We start from the raw sequence: 18,097 nt of genomic DNA, 5'->3' as shown, positions 1-18,097 counted from the left end.
TTTCAAAACAAAATCCTTAGGTATAGGTAGAGCCGTTAATGTAATTTATTTAATGTATTATTATAAACATTATCTTTAACTACCTCTTAGCTGCTTATTATGTTGCTTTGACATCTGAATGAACTCCCTGGGAATTAATAAAATCTTAACTTAGGTAAAATAAAAAATATCTTTATCTTTAATAAAATATCACCGTTGGGACTCCGTAAAGTCGGAAGGAAGGGCATTTGTTGTAGCTACATTCATTTTTAATGACACTTATTTTGAAGGCGGCGTCGCGCCATTTCCCCTCTGTTCCCTTGTTACTTAGCAACGACGAACGCTCTGATCGTGCTCCGCTTGCTTGCTGTGTGCTAGGGTGCTAGCTTGGAAAGCACCAAAGCCCAAACATGGATGATGAAGACGACCTGGACGAACTGCTAGATGAAGTTGAAAAAAAGTTTTGTCGCAACGTTTCTGTCGCACCTACGGCTTGCGTGGACCAGAGAGAGGCTGGCAAAAGCGGGAGAGACAACGAAGGACACAGAAAACACAGGTACACATTGCTAATGCGGATAGCTTATGTTAGCTATAAGCTAACCTTTAGGACTGGGATGTTCTGCGCGGCTGTTAAGCGTCTCTGTGTTGATAACGTCTGACAAGCTGTATCTTCTGGGCCTTAAAGGGCTTAAACGTAAGCTAATTATGCTACAAGCGAATGTGTGCAGAATGTCAGTAATAGTTAGCTTGTATTCAGAATGAAATAGATACCTATCTTTTTTGTGTTTAACATAACGATTGCATTCCTTACAGTGGAATTACACTATAATGTATATATTGTACGTGTAATACTATACTTGATTATATTATGGGGGTTAGAGAACTTAGAAATATATCTAATTGTGAATTAGTGCAAAATAGTGCCATAAGAATTTTCTGGGTGTGCACAAATATGCTCAAACATTGAGAAAACACCCCTTTATCGAGATGATCTGTAGATGAGGATTTGTTGTTTGTATATACTGTGTGTGTGTGTGTGTGTGTGTGTGTGTGTGTGTGTGTGTAGTATATATGTGTGTGTATGTATATATTTGTATTCATGTATTTCTACAAATTATTTGTATATGCGACCGGAAGACGTGTGCTAAATAAGTTTGTGGTGTCTTGTAATCCCATGTGGGATTGGCATGACACAGAAATAAAAATTAGACTAAAAAACGGTAAGGTTTAAACTGATGAATCATAAACATAGAGGTTTACTGTCAAAACTATGAATTGATGTTTAATTCATGATTTTGTTTCCTCTGATTTAGTGCCACAAAACCTGACCAGCCGGTCAGCAGCGTCGCTGACGATATTGATGCGCTTCTGGAAGAACTACTGGAGGAAGACTTCAGCGATTCCCCTCAACTAAAGGTGAACATGTACTTTATATGAAAAGATGACGAAAAAATCCCTGCACACTGCTATCACGTTGCCACGTTTTCTCTTTCTCCATATGGACAACTTTTCAACCGCAAATGGTCTTTCTCAGATAAAGATTAAGGTGTCTACACACCTGTGTGTGTGTGTGTGTGTGTGTGTGTGTGTGTGTGTGTGTGTGTGTGTGTGTGTGTGTGTGTGTATATAAGTGGTAATATAAGTAACAGTTGTCTTGTTTGAACTCTAACAATGCAACATTTTTCATGAAAGGGTCCCGTGAAGTTCTTATTTTATAAAGGACAACACACATTAATTAACATTTCTGTAAATGTGCCAGTGTTCGCCAGCCGGCTAATTTTCAACTGTAGTCCTTTGGCTAGATGATTTTAGACCAGAGCAACAGGAAACAGCAAGACATTAGTACAGGTTAAACTATACAGACAGAAGACAACAAGACACCATACAGACAGCTAGAGCAACAACTAAGCTTTCTCAGTAAGTTATGCAGAGCTACAGGAAGCAGCAAGACATTAGTACAGGTTAAACTATACAGATAGAAGTCAACATACAGACAGCTAAAACAACAGATAAGCTTTCTCAGTAAGTCATGCAGAGCTACAGGAAGCAGCAAGACATTCGCACAGTTACACATCAACAGTATCCCCATTCAGTATAAGAAGCCATGCAAGCATCAAAACACAGCCAAGCAACACGGACCTGAGCCATCTTCTTGCACCGTTTAACCATGCAAAGCAGTAACAAGCAGTAATGAAAAGATGAAATAGGCTACATCACTCGTGAGGGATGCGTTAATACAGCACAGGTTAATAAGATGGTAAAATAGTTAAAATACAAATTAATTATTCATACATACCCAAGAAATGCAGGGCGAGCTAAAATTGATACTGGGCAAGATATCAAAACATCAAACATGTTAGCAGCAGGTCAGCAGTAATAACAACAATAATATAAAAATATTAGGAGATCAAAAATGTTCACAAGTCTGACTATCCAAGAGCCAGGCCTTGAGACTGAGAGACAGAGAGAGAACAGGCTTAAGGGTTGTATCTTTTGCTTGCGTCCAGCTTGTCATACAATATAGTAAATGGGGGATAATCATTGAATCCAAATCTCATTTTGCTGCTGAAGTTGTTAGGCAGCTTCTTATATACCTAAAATTGGCTATATTGTATTTAGTTATTCGGATTACTTTTTTCACTTGTTTTTTTGAAAGACAAGTTGGAGTCAAGGATGATACCAAGATATTTGACATGAGAGAAGTTGTGTTTACACTCAGTGTTGCTCACTTAGAATGCACTGTGTGTATCTTTGAGGTCTAACAAACAAGTTCAGTACTTTTACAATACTTTGTTTGTATCCATGTTTACCAGCTTTCAGTCTTTTTCTTCCCTGCATAAATAAAGTAAGTGCTTTGCCAACAAAGTAAATGTAGTAAAAAATATACACTTAACATTTTGTATAATGGAAATACTCAGCTAAAGTGCCAGTATCTCAAATATGTACAGCTCAGGAGCAAATTATTTTCCTTCCAAAAATGATTATCATGCAGCTGTCTCATCTCCAAGTCTTGGCCGTCTTATGAAAAACAAATTAGAGCCGATAGACAGACACCTGGGTTTGCAAAGTGACTACACCTACGTAATGTTGCATTAGGCACGGTGGCAAACACAGGTGGTAATACATCTATTCAGGTTTAAATTAATTGAAACATTTTCAGTTACATTTTCTACTTCAAGAATGCCTATTTAACCTTGTCTGTGATCTGTTCTTTTATCTCAGACTGAAGCATATCCTAAAGGAACGCAAGCAGAGAAGAAGCTGCCGTCTCAGTCTGGAGGGAGAAAGTGAGTGAATGAGTTCACTCTGAATAAAAAAAAAACAACACAAATACAGCTGGGAATAATAATTACCCGGTATATGCAGAGGGAGAACATGCACTCAGACATTTAGAAAGTTTGGTTGTAGCTTTGTGTGTCTTCATTCAACTTAAATCCAGTTGCCTTTGACTTGTTCAGCCGACATGTTTGGTCGTTTCACTGAATTAACCACCAAACTAACTGGCAGTAGCTTTTCTTTTGGTATAAGTATTTTTGTCTCTTATATTTATTATTATAATAACGGACTAGGTTTCACATTTCTAATAATGTTTCCCAGGTTCTGCAATAATAATGCTATTCGTCTTCTGTTCCAGTTCTGTTGGCTTGTTTGATTCTCTTAAATTTGGATGCTGATTTTCTTTGTGCTTTGAGACAGTCTGCGCTGTTTGTGTTGCATCCAGGTGCTGTCCTGTGTTCGTTGGCGGGAGCTCTGTCACAAACGGTGTAGGAACAGCCACATCCAAGAGGTGTGAAATTCTGATTTTATAACGCAAGCGTCTGTCATGTTTCGCCTGTTTTTGTTATATAATGATACGTAGGGCTGGGTATCGTTAAAAAATGTCCGGAACAGATACTCTGAATTCGATTCCGGTTCCTTTTTTAGATACCAATTTTCTAAAAAAAACTATTTTAACAAAAAGAAATTACAACATTACAGATTACGGTACATTTTTTTTAAAAGAATTTTTTAGCACCTATATGTCACACACTGTAATCAAGCCTCTCAAAAATTCAACAACACACACACAACGGAGCTCCATAACTAAAGATAACACCCCTCGACAAAGGTACAAGACGGTACACACTTCTTGTCTCCTAAATGGGCGTGACCTCAATTAAAAGTGTAGTGAACGTTGTGTGGATGGGTTATATTTGCATAATTTATTAATATTTTCTTTTGCTAACATTTGCTATTAACACAGCTAAAAGACATTTTTAGCATCACAAAAGAATGTTTTGTTACGGCGTTCATAGTCTCGCTTTGCCAGACCTTCCTCCACAGCGCTGCGGAGGAGGGTCTGGCTAGTCCACACAGCATTCCAGGATGGGAGAAGAACATGCTCTGGTTTATTGGCATTTCTTTAAACCAATCACAATAGTTTTGGGCTGCGCTAAGCACCGCACGGTGCCTCTGCAAAATAACCTCGGGAAGGAGCTTGTTTTGGTGGAACGTGTACTTTCAAAGGTTGTTTTAGTCGTGCAACAGAAAACTCAGATTGGACAGATAGTCTAGCTAGCTGTCTGGATTTACCCTGCAGAGATCTGAGGAGCAGTTAACCATAGTCCTCATTAATCCACCAGAGTTTAAAATCCCAAGAAGGAAGGAAGGAAGGAAGGAAACAGACATCCATGTATCCGGCAGAATTTCCTGTGGCACCGGAGCAATCCCGGAAGTGGAACATCGAGGATATAGACTACGGCGTTCACAAACGTTAGTTGAAGTTAGCTTATCCATGTTGCCAGATCTCGCGAGAGTTTGTTGCTGAGATAGAAACGGGTCTCGTACAAAGTAAATTTTCGCCTGATGTGTCCGTCTAAAATATGCCATTTCAGTGTCAGATTGTTGTGGAGATACGTTGCTTGTGAAAAAGAAAGGTCCCATATTTACTTTGGTGACTATGTGGCGAAAGAATGTGGAAAAACCCACATGACACAGAGACGGGAAGCTAATCTGAGTTGGAGCGTCTCGGTTTTAAAGATTCTCTGTGCGTAACAGTGTGTTTCTTGCATGCCTCTACGACGTGCAACGTTAGACAGCCAATCACAAGAATTATTAGATCTTGATAGAAGCATGCTGCATGCTTACTGGCTCACTGACGCTGATGAGATTTACTTCTTAGGTATTGAAATTTGGTATTGAACAACAAGGCATTTCTCCATACTGTGGAGGAAAATCGGTTGGTGCTTAAAAGTGATAGCATGTTTGATGTATTAAAGACATACTGATAAATACTTTTTATATTAACTGTAAAAACACACTTCTGTATATAATAATTACTGACCAGCGATCTGTATCGACAGGTCATGCCACCAGTTGAGGTGTACTTCCTGTGACTTCCGGGTGCTGATGTTTGATGACTGTGAGTGGGACATGTCCTGTGATTACCTGTTCCTCAGGTGAGTCTGCAGACACTCGCACTTTACAACAAGACACTGCAATTCAGAAAATGTTAGAGGGGACAATTCAAACAAAATTCAGACTCATTCTTCCACCGCTTTCTACCAACATGGATCTTTGTCAGGTCAATACATTTGACATTTTCTGTTTTTGTTGTTGCACATGCAACACGCAATGTACATTTGAATGCCAGAAGTTCCCAACCTTTGAAGCTTGTGACCCCTTGAAACTAAGCAGTGTTTACTGCTCCTTGTCACTGGTTGCACATGTTCACCAGTTGTGACCAGTTCAACCAAAAGACTTTTTTTCTTGTTTTGTGCCTTGAAGAAGTAGTTAATGGAAGTACATTTCCAGGATAAAGCCTGACATCACGCGCTGGATGTCAGGCTTTATCCCTTACCTTCCGCTCTCCGTGTGTTGCCGTTCTCAAAAATCCCTTCGCTACAGGAAACAACAAAAAACTTCGAGCTAGCGAGCTACACGTTGAAAATGTCATGTTTTGAAGAACATTTGGATGGTGCAACAAGGCAGACCTGCTTGGTTCTTTCGGGGAATGATTGTAAAGATTTATAAAGAATATGTTTAGGGCATTTCCTCTCTAACTGGGACGTTTTGGGACCGATTGATGGGATTGCTGTAGATGTGGTTGTGGGTGAAGTTTTCAGTCTGTTCACAAGGTGGCAGTATTGAGCTGTGAAACAGACATTTAGAAGAGGTGAATGTTTCCAATGTTACTTTAAGATTAAAGAACTTTTGTTAATACCTCAATAAGCCATTTCAAACTTACAAACACATTAAATTGGAAAATAAGTTGTTGTTTTTCTCCCACATTCCCCACATACCAAATAAAAGCAATTTCCTTTTTTCATCTCAGTGGGAACAATTCTTCATCTGCAGACCAGTGTGACTAGAATACAAACAAGCAGAGGTATTTTGGTTTTAGACCCCTAAACACACATCAAATCCAGAATCTAAACCAAGGGAATAATTGCAGCAATTAAGGTTTTTCTCTGCAGAGAAAAAACTCATTTAAGAGCCTAAAGGACTATCAACTGTAACAGATTGTTCCTAACGAGTATACTATTTGTGTTTATTTAAATACTGAGTTCTTAATATGTTTTTATTTATTTATTGTTCTATATTTTCAGTCATCCCTGTTGTGTTTCTTCTCTGCACTTTGCAAACACCACCTGTCAACAAAACAGTGTGGGCGAGAGTGTGACGTCCTCCTTTCGGATTTTACTTATGTAGGTGCCACTCTTGCTACTCTTTGTCTGTTCAGCTATCTTTATTTAATAATAATAATAATAATAATAATAATAATAATAATAATAATAATAACAATAACATAAATAATATGGGGGGGATGCATCAGTTCATGTGCAGCATATGGAGCTCAGAAGTAGAAAAGGATTTAAGGAGGTGGATACTAGCCAGATCGGTGTTGTTGACAGGGAAAACAAAGGAACAGGTGATGGAGATGTGTGTAGGTGGGACGAGAGTTTGTCTAAACATTTCATGTGACAGCAACAGAAAACTCAAGATGTTTAGTGGAGTTTTATTTTGGTTTTCAGTTAGAAAACGAAGAATTTAAGTTCATAAAACTTGAGGAGGGTGTGGCATGTCTATTATTCTACGTTAGAATAGGCATTAATGAAGATGCAATTAAAAACAATTTCTAAAAAAAGTTATAAAATGATCATAAATGTGCTAATCAATAATACATTTTATGGCGTGGCAGGTGTTTTGTTTGTCTGCCCCAGGTGATCAAAAATATCAGTTAATTCAGATTTAAATGGGGACTGTCAACATGCCTTTTTTAAAAGACATTTTTTTAAATGTACTTTGTTTTTCCAATTTCCTATTTCGTCTCCCTATCATTTTCCATCTTACAATTCATTTGTCTGATTTGATTTGAAGTCACCGTTCCAGTTTTCATCCACATTTTTTATTTAAATATGTTGAAATTAAACACATGCAGTGAATGTGCTGTAAAAAGTAAATAAGATCCAGAGCTGCAGAATGATAAACGAATGAGCTCAGGTATTGCCTGTCCTCTATAGAAAGATGGTTTTGTTTGTTTGCTCCAGTTATTGTGTTGTTGTTGTTGTTGTTGTTGTTGTTGTTGTTGTGAGCTGCTGGATGGTTTTGGTTGGGTGAGTGACCGTACACCAGAGTCTGTCTAATGGCTTTACAACCTGAAAAGCCTGTCATAGCTCTTTTCTTCACATCGCTGTCTTTACGCTCCGAGTCTATTTGTGCTGCAGCCGTTGGTTCCTACGCCCTACGGTCAACTTGGAAAAGTAATGAGATTTCAACATCATGGAATTAGTAAAATCTTTAAAAAAAAGTTTTGGAAATGTCATTTCATTTTGTAATGTTTAATGAAATTCATTTTTACAGTGATCTTGGATAACTTTTAACGTAATGTTACATAATTATGGTTTGGTGCGTGACCGTGCGCTGGAGTCCGTCTAACAGTGTCTTTACGCTCCAAGTCTATTTGAAAACTACTACTTCAAAAAGTCATGACATTTTAATATATATATATATATATATACACATATACATATATACATATATATATATATATATATATATATATATATATATATACATATATACACTACACACACACACACACACACACACACACACACACACCAACAGCTGTCTTTTCTAATCTTTGTTGTTTTCCGTGTACCCTGTTCTGCTTTATGATTTGTTTGCTGCCAATCCTTTTGGTGTCGGTGCCATGTCTTGTTTTGTGCTAAGTTCTGCTCTGCTTGTGTTGTCTTTCACTCTTTTTTTATTTGGATTTTTAAAAGCCTTTTTAACACTGCGGGGGACTTCAGATTTAAAACAGCCTTTTGGCTGATTATGGCATTTTAACCCATATTCAATCATGTGTTTTATTAATTTGCATTGTCTCCTTCTTAAATGAACTGAATTGAATTGAATCTAATTTTCTAGGGCTGGATTAGTAAAATCCTTAACGTATTTTGAAAAAGTCATTGAATTTTGTAAATTCATTTTTACAGCCATCGTCTGTGAATAACTTTTACCGTAATGTAACATAACGCCGAAACTATTTTCTGTAGCTGTTATGTTTTTGTCCAATCAATGGAATATCACATTTGTCACAGTATGTGATATATCACAATATCACATTTGTGTTGGGTTGTTTTGATAAGAGATCTCTTTATTGTGCACTCAAGGGAATACCAATCACACTAGTGAGTTAGTTTATTAATTTTTATCTGTTTGTGTTTAACTCTCCAGATAAGTCACATTTGTGTGCCGTAAGAAAACTGTAACAGCCTTTCAGTGCCTAAAATAACATCACAAAAACCTGTCAACAAGTCACAAACCAACATAAAACACACTATACATATATATTAGGGGTGTAACGATACACGTATGTGAACCGTTACACCCCTAATGCCACTAACATTTCAGCACCAAGCAGTACTTTTTCTTCCAAGTGTGTAATTTACCTTTAGTGTTATTTTGTTAAGTTCAGAGCACTCTGAAACACTCAGAAACACTCAGGATGATGAGTTTGTCCTTTATGTGTTCACGTCGGTGTTATCATCCTGCAGCAGCAGGAGAACTTCGACCAACAAGCCTGCAAAAGGAAAATAATCAGAGTTGCAGCTTTATTGTTGACATTTAAATTTGTAATGTTTTTGAATGAATTCATTACAACACATTTAACTGAAGTTGCTGGATAGACTGTAACTATTTTTAGCTTGAACCCTATTCATTGATTAGGTTTTATAGGTATTATACTTTTTTCCCCTTCATTAATAGATTTAGCAGTTTATCCATAATTTATTATCCATCCATTACATGTCATTTAGCTTTTATCCAAAGCGACTTACAAATTGCTATATATGTCAGAGGTCGAGCGCCTCTGGAGCAACTAGGGGTTAAGTGTCTTGCTCAGGGACACATTTGTTGATGTGTCATAGTGGGAATTGATCCCAGGTCTCCCACACCAAAGGCATGCGTCATATCCACTGCGCCATCACCACCCCATCCGCGTATCTGGGGTCAGGTTGCGGGGGCAGCAGCTCCAGCAGGGGACCCCAAACTAAGCATGGGCCGGTATGAGACTCTAACGGTATGATAATCTTCAGCAGAAATATCACGGTATTGCTGTATTGCTATTACAGCTTTAAAATGTATTATTTTGAAATGTGTGGATAAAAAAACAATGTTTTTCCATTGAACCCAATGTATTTTATTTTTAAACACTGCACACTGGCAGGAAGGGGGGTTTCTAAACTGCTCTTCCTGTCCCTGACAACTTATAAAAAAAACAGCTCATACCGCAGGAACGGTATGACGAAGTTTTTAGTGGTTTTGAAACCATGACTTTTTTAAACCGTAGTATACCTTGAAACCAGTAACTGGCCCATGCCTACCCCAAACTTCCCTTTCCCGAGCTACATGAAGGCAACAGACCGATGATGCCATCGGGAACACATTATCTGGCATCTGACATAATATGATAGTAGTTAGTACGTTAGTAGAAAGAATAATGATGTCTTATATTCCCCATCACCTTCTCAATCCTCTGAATATTCCTCCTGTTTTTCTCACGTATGCCAGATAGTTTTAGAATCTGAATAGAAAGTGTACATCCATTACTGAGGCTACCCACACGTTTGTTTTATTATTTAATGTTATAATTTGACTAGAGGCTTACCCCAGAGCAATAACGTTATAAATACCGGTGTTTTAGCCTGTAATTAAATTTTTTGTGCGCTGTGTTCTCATAAATGCAATTATAACTTTTATAATTGCTCTCTAAATGTTGGTGATGTAGGCGTCATGGCTTGAATTAAAATGCAGCTTTTCAGTGCTCAAGAAAGGAACTTTGTAAGTATGAATGTAGGAGGAAAAGCACTGCATGCATGTTGAGTGCACTTGACTGGCACTCCAGGGCCGGTGATTGCTATAGACGCCCTAGGCGATTGCCTAGGGCGTCAAATGTGTTGGGGGCGCCGTGTCGCCTTTAGGTCTCCATTAATAATAGAATTAGAATGACAAGCATAATAAAACATGTTTATTAAACATGATCATCCTAGGGCGCCCCCTCAGCCACAAGTTTGCTTGTCAACCTGATTATTAGATTGAATTGAGAATTATTGTCAATAATTTCCTAATTGGGAGAAAACTTCAAACTAATGATTTAGTTTGAAGTTCCCGTGACGTGACGTTTGCAGTCTATGGGTCAGACTCAAACACACGGAGCTCTGAAGCAGACCTGTGTGTCGGAGATCGTCCACTCTCTGTAAAAATAGAGATGAGCAGCGGCACAGACCACGGAGCTGCTGCAGCGTGTCTTCCGTGGTCTGGGCAGCTTCAGGTTTATAATGGGCGCGGAGTAAATGATGCTAGGCTAGATGTGTGCTGACTCAGATATAATTAGAAATGTTGATCCAAAAGGAGAATAAATAGATGAAAGCGATACAGATTTCCTGAGAGCCTTACTGCTAAATATTCCATTATGTTTTTATATTTGGATTGTAATCTATGTTTCCCTTTACATAAAGATATTTCCAGCATAAATTGATTCAGAAAACGGTAGAAATAGGTGCATAAAAATTCACCAGAATGCAGGAAATGAAGTGTTAAATGGTCAAAATGTTCAGGGGGAGGACCCCCAGACCCCCCCATCATAGGTCACCACGCACACAAATCTGGAAACAAAACACTGGCCTTTGGGTTGCCAGACCAGTTGTGATTGGTATGATGATTATGATGATCTAACTTACATGCAAGCTAGAAACTAAAATGGACATACATTGCTACTCTATCGCTGACACAGCGCTGTGATCTGGCAATGCGAGACTAAGGTGGGGGGGGGGCGCAAAACTCAATCTCGCCTAGGGCAACCAAAGGGCTAGAGCCGCCCCTGCTGGCACTTGTTGGCTCATTTGCACTAGCCTACGTTTTAATTTAATAAAGATCAACATCATTTCTGTGGAAGAATCTTTCCACTATTATTGTTTATCAATATTATGCTGGTCAAATAAATGATTCCAAGCTAATTATTATATTTAATCTGACTTATGCCGACCTTACACCAAATGACTTTTCAAACGATTCCACTGTCGCAGAGAAATCTCCATTATTACGGTGTACGGTGGTCATAAAACTCAGTCCGAGTCAGTCTTAAGTCAGTCTTTTTTCCCGTCTTGAAGTTCCGACAAAATCAAACATGTTTGACATTAAGTATTAAATCTTCTAGTCTGTGACTAAAAACTCAGTGACATTATGACAGATTGCCTTTTGATGTGAGATGGTGTCAGACTTTAGTCTTTTAAAATCTTCTAATGTATGGTAGGCATTAGGTGTGCACAACATATGTTTGTTTTTTTATCGTAATTGCATTATCAACTGGCGCAATGAACGCATCGCGAAAAGGCTGCAACATATCACGAAAGACACTCAGGGATTTTGTGTTAGTTGAAAGAATCAGTAGAAAACTGCACTTTAAAATGTGACTGTCATTCCTTTTTTAGTGCTGCCTTTTATATTATATTCAATGTTCAATTTGTTCAATAAAAGAATGTTGGAAATGATTTCCTTTCATCTGTTTTCAATTCAACAAGCAATTTGTTGTTTTTTAGCAGAATACTGAAATCAGCAGAGCTGAGAACACTTTAATATCTGTTTGTTTATGGCAAGTTATATCGTTATCGCGATGTTCAACAACGTTACCGCATATTTTCCTAATATCATGCATCCCTAGTAGGCATTAGACAACGCTAACATCACCGGCATGCTAAGGTCATATCCTCAGTAATTATTCAACTTTATTTAACTACATTCTGTCTGTCTGTCTGTCTGTCTGTGTCTGTCTGTCTGTCTGTCTGTGTGTGTCTGTGTAGGAACAACATGCCAGACCGTCAGAAGCTCAGAGCCAAGCTGAAGAAGAGGAGAGGTTTGCGGGCGTACGCCTGCCAGTGCAGCTGGTTCTCCACGTCGGAGCCGACGGACCTCAGAGACCAACCACAGCTCCGATGGGTCTGTGGCAAACACCAGGACTGATGTTCAAGGCTACTTAAAAACTTATAAACTCACTCTGGATAACAGAATTGTTACAGACAGAGAAACTTCTTATTTTGCTGATATCTGTCTTTTGCTCCGTCCATCCATCTACTCAACTTCAGCCTTTTCAGAGACAAAATCCATCTTCAGACAGAAACATCTACGCTGAAATGGATCTTCAAGTTGGAAACATTGGCGAAGTTTTCATCCCAATATGTATGAGAAACAGTTGACAGCTTCATTACAGTGGTATGTGCTTTTAACATCTTTATTATCTCCTACAATATATACACTTAGTTTGATTTTCAGCCTCACAAGACCCTTAAATTATCGAGGCACTGATGTCTTAAATGGTTAAACATTAAGGATGTAACGATACTCAAACTAATGATTCAATACGATTCATGATTTGTACGATAGTGACGTCTGAAATCAAACAAGTGAAATCTAAAGTAGATAACGCTCTAGGCCGTTTAAAAACTGCATCATGATTCATTTTTTATCTCAACCGGTTGTTATCTTCACACATTTACATCCATTTTTAACCGATTCGCGATGCATCGTTACATCCCTATTGAACATATATGTTTGGTTCATAATTCATCTAATTCATCTAGGAAACATTGTGATATCTGTGTAGCTGAAGAGGAACCATAAGGCAGAATATCTTCTCTAACACACAGTAATATCAACATAATGTTTTTTTAAATGTCAAACAGCTTTAAATGGTTAAAACCCCAGAAATCAGAGCAGTTCAGAGTTACAAACACCCTGATTGCACCAACACACGTTACTTCTGATGTCATATCCATATATATATATTTTTTTAGTGCTGTCAAACAATTAAAATATTTAATCGTGATTAATCGCATTAATGTCATAGTTAACTCGCAATTAATCGCACATTTTTCTCTATTCTAAATGTCCCTTGATTTCTTTTTGTCCCATTATTTTTTCTCATTTTAATGCTCTTATCAACATGATACGATACTTTTAAAACGGTGCCTGAACCGAAAGATTTATATAAAACGAGCACCTTGTTCAATTATATTTGTCTGTTCTGTATGTTCAAAAATATAAAATAATAAAAACTTGATCTAATAAAAAAAAAAAAGAAAGGAGCACAAAACAGCGAAAACAACCACTAGATGGGTAAAAGGGTATTTTACAACAACTTTGAATGCAGCACAAGGCTGGCGAGGTGAGGCTGAGTCTGTGTTTTTCAGACAACGGCAGCTACAGTCTGGTGTTAGAATCCTCTCCAGTGAAATACAGTCACACTTTACACCGTTTAGCTGTCAGCATTTTAACCGTGTTTACTCCAGCTGCTAGCTAACAGTAGGCTAACGTTACCTGCTGCTAAGTGTAGTGTTGACTAGCGTCCCGTGCGGCGATGTTTCAGTTCCCTCTAACGTCCGTTTTCGGAGCTTCAGAGAGAAGCGCAGGCATTTAAGTGGCACCTAAATAAGGCACCGAAATCCGTGTTGCTATCCGGTCCGGTAGATAACGGTCATTAAGGCACCGGTGCCGTATTAGCTCCGGGTCTCGGACCCCCCAATAAAAACTTTTCGGATCTACACGATTCACGTGGATGACCTTTTCCCATTTGCAGGTATGTACTACTGTTTGGCCGGCTCGCAAGCCCAAACAAGTTTGTGTGGCGTGCCTGTTGTTTTGTTTCCGGTCTAGCTAGATCCGGTGTGGTGTTGTAGTTTTTCTAACGTTACTAGTTGTTGCAACAGCATGTGAAAAAAACTACAAAGTTTGCTAGGCCAAAAAGAACGTTAATCTCGCAATAAAATAATGTACGGCGTTAAAATGGGTTTGCGTTAACGCCGTTAATAATGCGTTTAACTGACAGCACTCATTTTTTTTATACCTCATTGATAATTTGTCTCATCCTAACTCATTTTCTGAGCTGTGCTTGTCGACCCTGAAGACATTGACGCAGATAAATGTAATTCAAATAACTTTATTTATCCGCTGGGGTAAATTTAAAAGCACAAGGAGTAGATCTGACAGATAAGTAAATAAATAACACAACCGTTAGATGTGCTAAGACTTAAAAATCTGTTGTATTTCAATCAATCTGCTCATTTTTTATTTATTTTTTGTGATAAACAATTTTTTTATTTTTTAACCTACAACTTGCAACATGAACAGCCTGTCAGCGGCAAAACAAGCTCTTTTGTGAAGGTAGATACAAGCTGGACAATTGCCCTGTTAACTTACATTGTAGCTTGTTTGGTCGCTGCCGACTGCAGCAACCTCGCTTAATACTGGACCAATGTCAAAGATTGTTGTTCCCATCAGTCACTTAGACACAAAGACATAGGAACATAGGGTCCAGGTTGAAAAAAACGGTAGTTACCCCTTTAAATGTTTTTGAGTTTTTTTGCCGTGTTAATATTCAGTGACACTGTTTGCAGTGTTGACAGTCTGATATGTAGTATTTCATTCAGCTCTCTGATGTCAATCACAGTTGAGTGAGATAAGCTTTCTGTTTTAGTTTAGTTGCAAACACAAACAAAGCCACATGGAGTGACAGCGGCTGTGTAATTATGCAGTTAGTGATGAGCTGTCTGCCGAGGGTCGATTAAAAACCTCACAAATCACTCTGTAGTGATTTTTCATGCTTTTTATTCCGGCTGGTGGAAGAAAAATGAGGATTGATAACCACTGATCCTATTAAAAATGTACTGGATAATTTGTCAAACTCACAGGCCAAAATAATTACATTTTCTGTGTTTTAATCCTAATATATAAAATCCTAAATCAAAATTTCAAAGGATACGTCTCTCATTATTCTTTATTTTTCTTATTGCCAACAAATCCCATGACCCAAACCAACAATTTGTTAGTCCGTCTCTCAATACATAATTTTTGTACTAAGCATATTTTTATGCTAATACTTTTGTACTTTTACTTAAACGTGTACTATATAATTTTCTGCCGCTTGGGATCGCTCAGTCAAAACAAAACGTTGTCTTTGCAGTCAGCGTCTCCTAGTTAAGATTCCTTCCCAAAAAAACGGTAAAAACGCTGACTAAAGCAGTTTCATGTCAAAAATCATATAAAAAAAGAAGCTGTTGGGCTTTCCGGTGGTGGGGCTGCGTGCCGAGCTGTTGCTAATGTTTGCTCAGCGTGTTTTTCTGATAACTTCAGATCCAGATGTCTCAAATCCTTTATCCGGTTCAAATATAGTTAAAAACTAGGGGTGTCACGATTCAATTTGACTTTCGATTTAAACATTTTAATCAGGGAAGCGAAGCCACAATAAGAGCCACTAGATGGCAGAAGGGCCTTTACAACAACAGTTTGAGTTTCTCAAGATTTAAGAGGTTCAATTGATTGCACCATTAGTTTAACAAGGTGCAACTGAAGCCTCTACCGTTGGTTGTTTGTTTCCACAACTCACTCACGGGGAAGGCAAACTGTTGCCACACGGGGAAGCTTCGGGGAAACAGGAGGATTTTCCCGCTCTGTTGTTTTGTCATCTCCGACTCCGGCAGTCGCCATGGTGTCTGGAAAAGAGCGGCTGCAGGCTACCACTTAGCTAACATTACCCTGTGCCTTTTGCTGCATGCTACCAGCCCCTAAGCTAACGTTACCCTGTGCCTTTAGCTGCATGCTACCAGCCCCTAAGCTAACGTTACCCTGTGTCTTTAGCTGCATGCTACCAGCCCCTAAGCTAACGTTACCCTGTGCCTTTAGCTGCATGCTACCAGCCCCTAAGCTAACGTTACCCTGTGTCTTTAGCTGCATGCTACCAGCCCGTAAGCTAACGTTACCCTGTGTCTTTAGCTGCATGCTACCAGACCCTATGCTAACGTTACCCTGTGCCTTTAGCTGCATGCTACCAGCCCCTAAGCTAACGTTACCCTGTGTCTTTAGCTGCATGCTACCAGACCCTATGCTAACGTTACCCTGTGTCTTTAGCTGCATGCTACCAGCCCTGTCATGCTAACGTTACCCTGTGTCTTTAGCTGCATGCTACCAGCCCCTAAGCTAACATTACCCTGTGTCTTTAGCTGCATGCTACCAGACCCTATGCTAACGTTACCCTGTGTCTTTAGCTGCATGCTACCAGCCCCTATGCTAACGTTACCCTGTGTCTTTAGCTGCATGCTACCAGCCCCTATGCTAAAGTTACCCTGTGTCTTTAGCTGCATGCTACCAGACCCTATGCTAACGTTACCTTGTGTCTTTAGCTGCATGCTACCAGCCCCTGCTATGCTGTGTCTGTTTAGTTTTTTCTTTGGATGTGCACAAGTAGGCGGGGGTGGAGACAGAAAGAAATACTCTGGGAATCGCCGATCCTGCTTCTAATTTCCATACTCGAAATCGAAAACTCATTTCAAATGATTGTCAAAATAAAATCATATGTGACACCCTATTTAAAAACCTCCAAGATCTTAAAAGTCTATTGCAAAAATGTGGCTTAAAATTGGATAAAAAGTCAATTCATGAAAGCTTCTGGCAGACAACCACACCGTTGACGAATGGACAAAGGGGATATCAACATGCATCAACAGGCGACCAAAATGTAACAGACTGGTTTGAATATTGTTGGACACATTTACCATAATGTAACTTCACAGTTCAACAAAATATATAACATTGTTTTTGACATTTTAATGCAGAAAAGTAACCTATTATACCTTTAAATAAGTTTCAATCTGTGCGGTTGCAGCTGTGCATTAAAGCGGGACATTTTAACTGATTAAAGAAAGAAACGTGTCTGACGCGGTGCTGCTGCGAGCCTTGTCTGTACACATGGATGTTTCCCATTGATAAAATGCACTCAAGCAGTAGTATACTTCATGTTAAACATAAATATATACTGATTTGATTACAGCTAAGACAACGTCGGCAGTATTGACGGCAAAATAGGCTGCAGAAGATCTCGTTCTGTATTGACAGGTGCAATATTTGAAAATCGATAATTATTTATTATTATTTTTTTAACTTACATTTATATCTGCATTTATTTCAAAACCTAGAGACTTTCAAACATCAAAATGTAATTTATTAAATGTATTTTTGTCAAAATTACATATAAACATCTTTCCCCATATTCTATGTTGCCTGGAAACGCTTCCAGCACGCTTGCGTGTCGCGTGAAAAATAGGCGTCGGTCCTATTTCTAGCAGGCACGCGTTTGTGAAACGGCCCCTAGACTAGTTATGATTAGTAAAAAGATTGTGGTTTGGGTTAGGTAGTACTCCCGGGACACAAACACCCATTTCCTGGGTGCAAGTCTTGTGTTATTCCCTTAACTTCTTCCAGGACAGGAACTCCGCTCCCCTGCTTCAAAGCCCTGTGTTTTAGCATTTTAATAAAGGTTTCCTGCAGTAGCAGCAGCAGCTTTAGCTTACTGTGTGTTGTGCTGCTGTCAGAGTGGAGCCTCAATAACTGAAGATGTTATAGAGCACATGTGTCAAACCCATGGCCCGCAGGCCAAATCCGGCCCTTTGCAGATTTAGAACCGGCCCGTATATCCATTTGGGTTCACAATACATTTTGGCCCGCCTAGTTGTGCGACAAACCAAAAACACAGGAAAGTGTTTTTTAAACTGCAATTACCTGACATTCAAAGCAGAATATGGCAGCT

General features: G+C 38.8%; 1 protein-coding gene across 2 annotated transcripts; it reads left to right on the top strand.

Moving 5' to 3' along the window:
- The first annotated feature begins 287 nt into the window (after positions 1 to 287).
- On the top strand, positions 288 to 16,433 carry cfap418 (cilia and flagella associated protein 418). Of its 2 annotated transcripts, XM_078252040.1 has the most exons (6): positions 290 to 535; positions 1,293 to 1,395; positions 3,202 to 3,266; positions 3,701 to 3,766; positions 5,322 to 5,417; positions 12,324 to 16,433. In XM_078252040.1, the coding sequence occupies exons 1-6, from the start codon at positions 390 to 392 to the stop codon at positions 12,481 to 12,483; spliced, it is 636 nt and encodes a 211-aa protein (XP_078108166.1). In that variant the 5' UTR covers positions 290 to 389; the 3' UTR covers positions 12,484 to 16,433. The 2 variants fall into 2 exon arrangements, with proteins under 2 accessions (XP_078108167.1, XP_078108166.1); XM_078252041.1 differs by lacking the exon at positions 3,701 to 3,766 and having other exon boundaries at positions 288 to 535.
- The last annotated feature ends 1,664 nt before the right edge of the window (positions 16,434 to 18,097 follow it).

This window comes from Sander vitreus, chromosome 6 (assembly GCF_031162955.1).
Source record: "Sander vitreus isolate 19-12246 chromosome 6, sanVit1, whole genome shotgun sequence".
In the NCBI taxonomy this organism is placed as follows: Eukaryota; Metazoa; Chordata; class Actinopteri; order Perciformes; family Percidae; genus Sander; species Sander vitreus.
Note: the sequence above shows the minus strand (reverse complement) of the source record. Positions and strands in the feature narration are given on the sequence as shown.

Coding starts and splice junctions, on each gene's coding strand:
- cfap418 (XM_078252040.1), top strand. CDS start 390: ATGGATGATGAAGACGACCTGGACGAACTGCTAGATGAAGTTGAAAAA. Junction 3,267..3,700: donor TCTCAGTCTGGAGGGAGAAA/GTGAGTGAATGA, acceptor TGTTGCATCCAG/GTGCTGTCCTGTGTTCGTTG. Junction 5,418..12,323: donor TGTGATTACCTGTTCCTCAG/GTGAGTCTGCAG, acceptor GTGTCTGTGTAG/GAACAACATGCCAGACCGTC.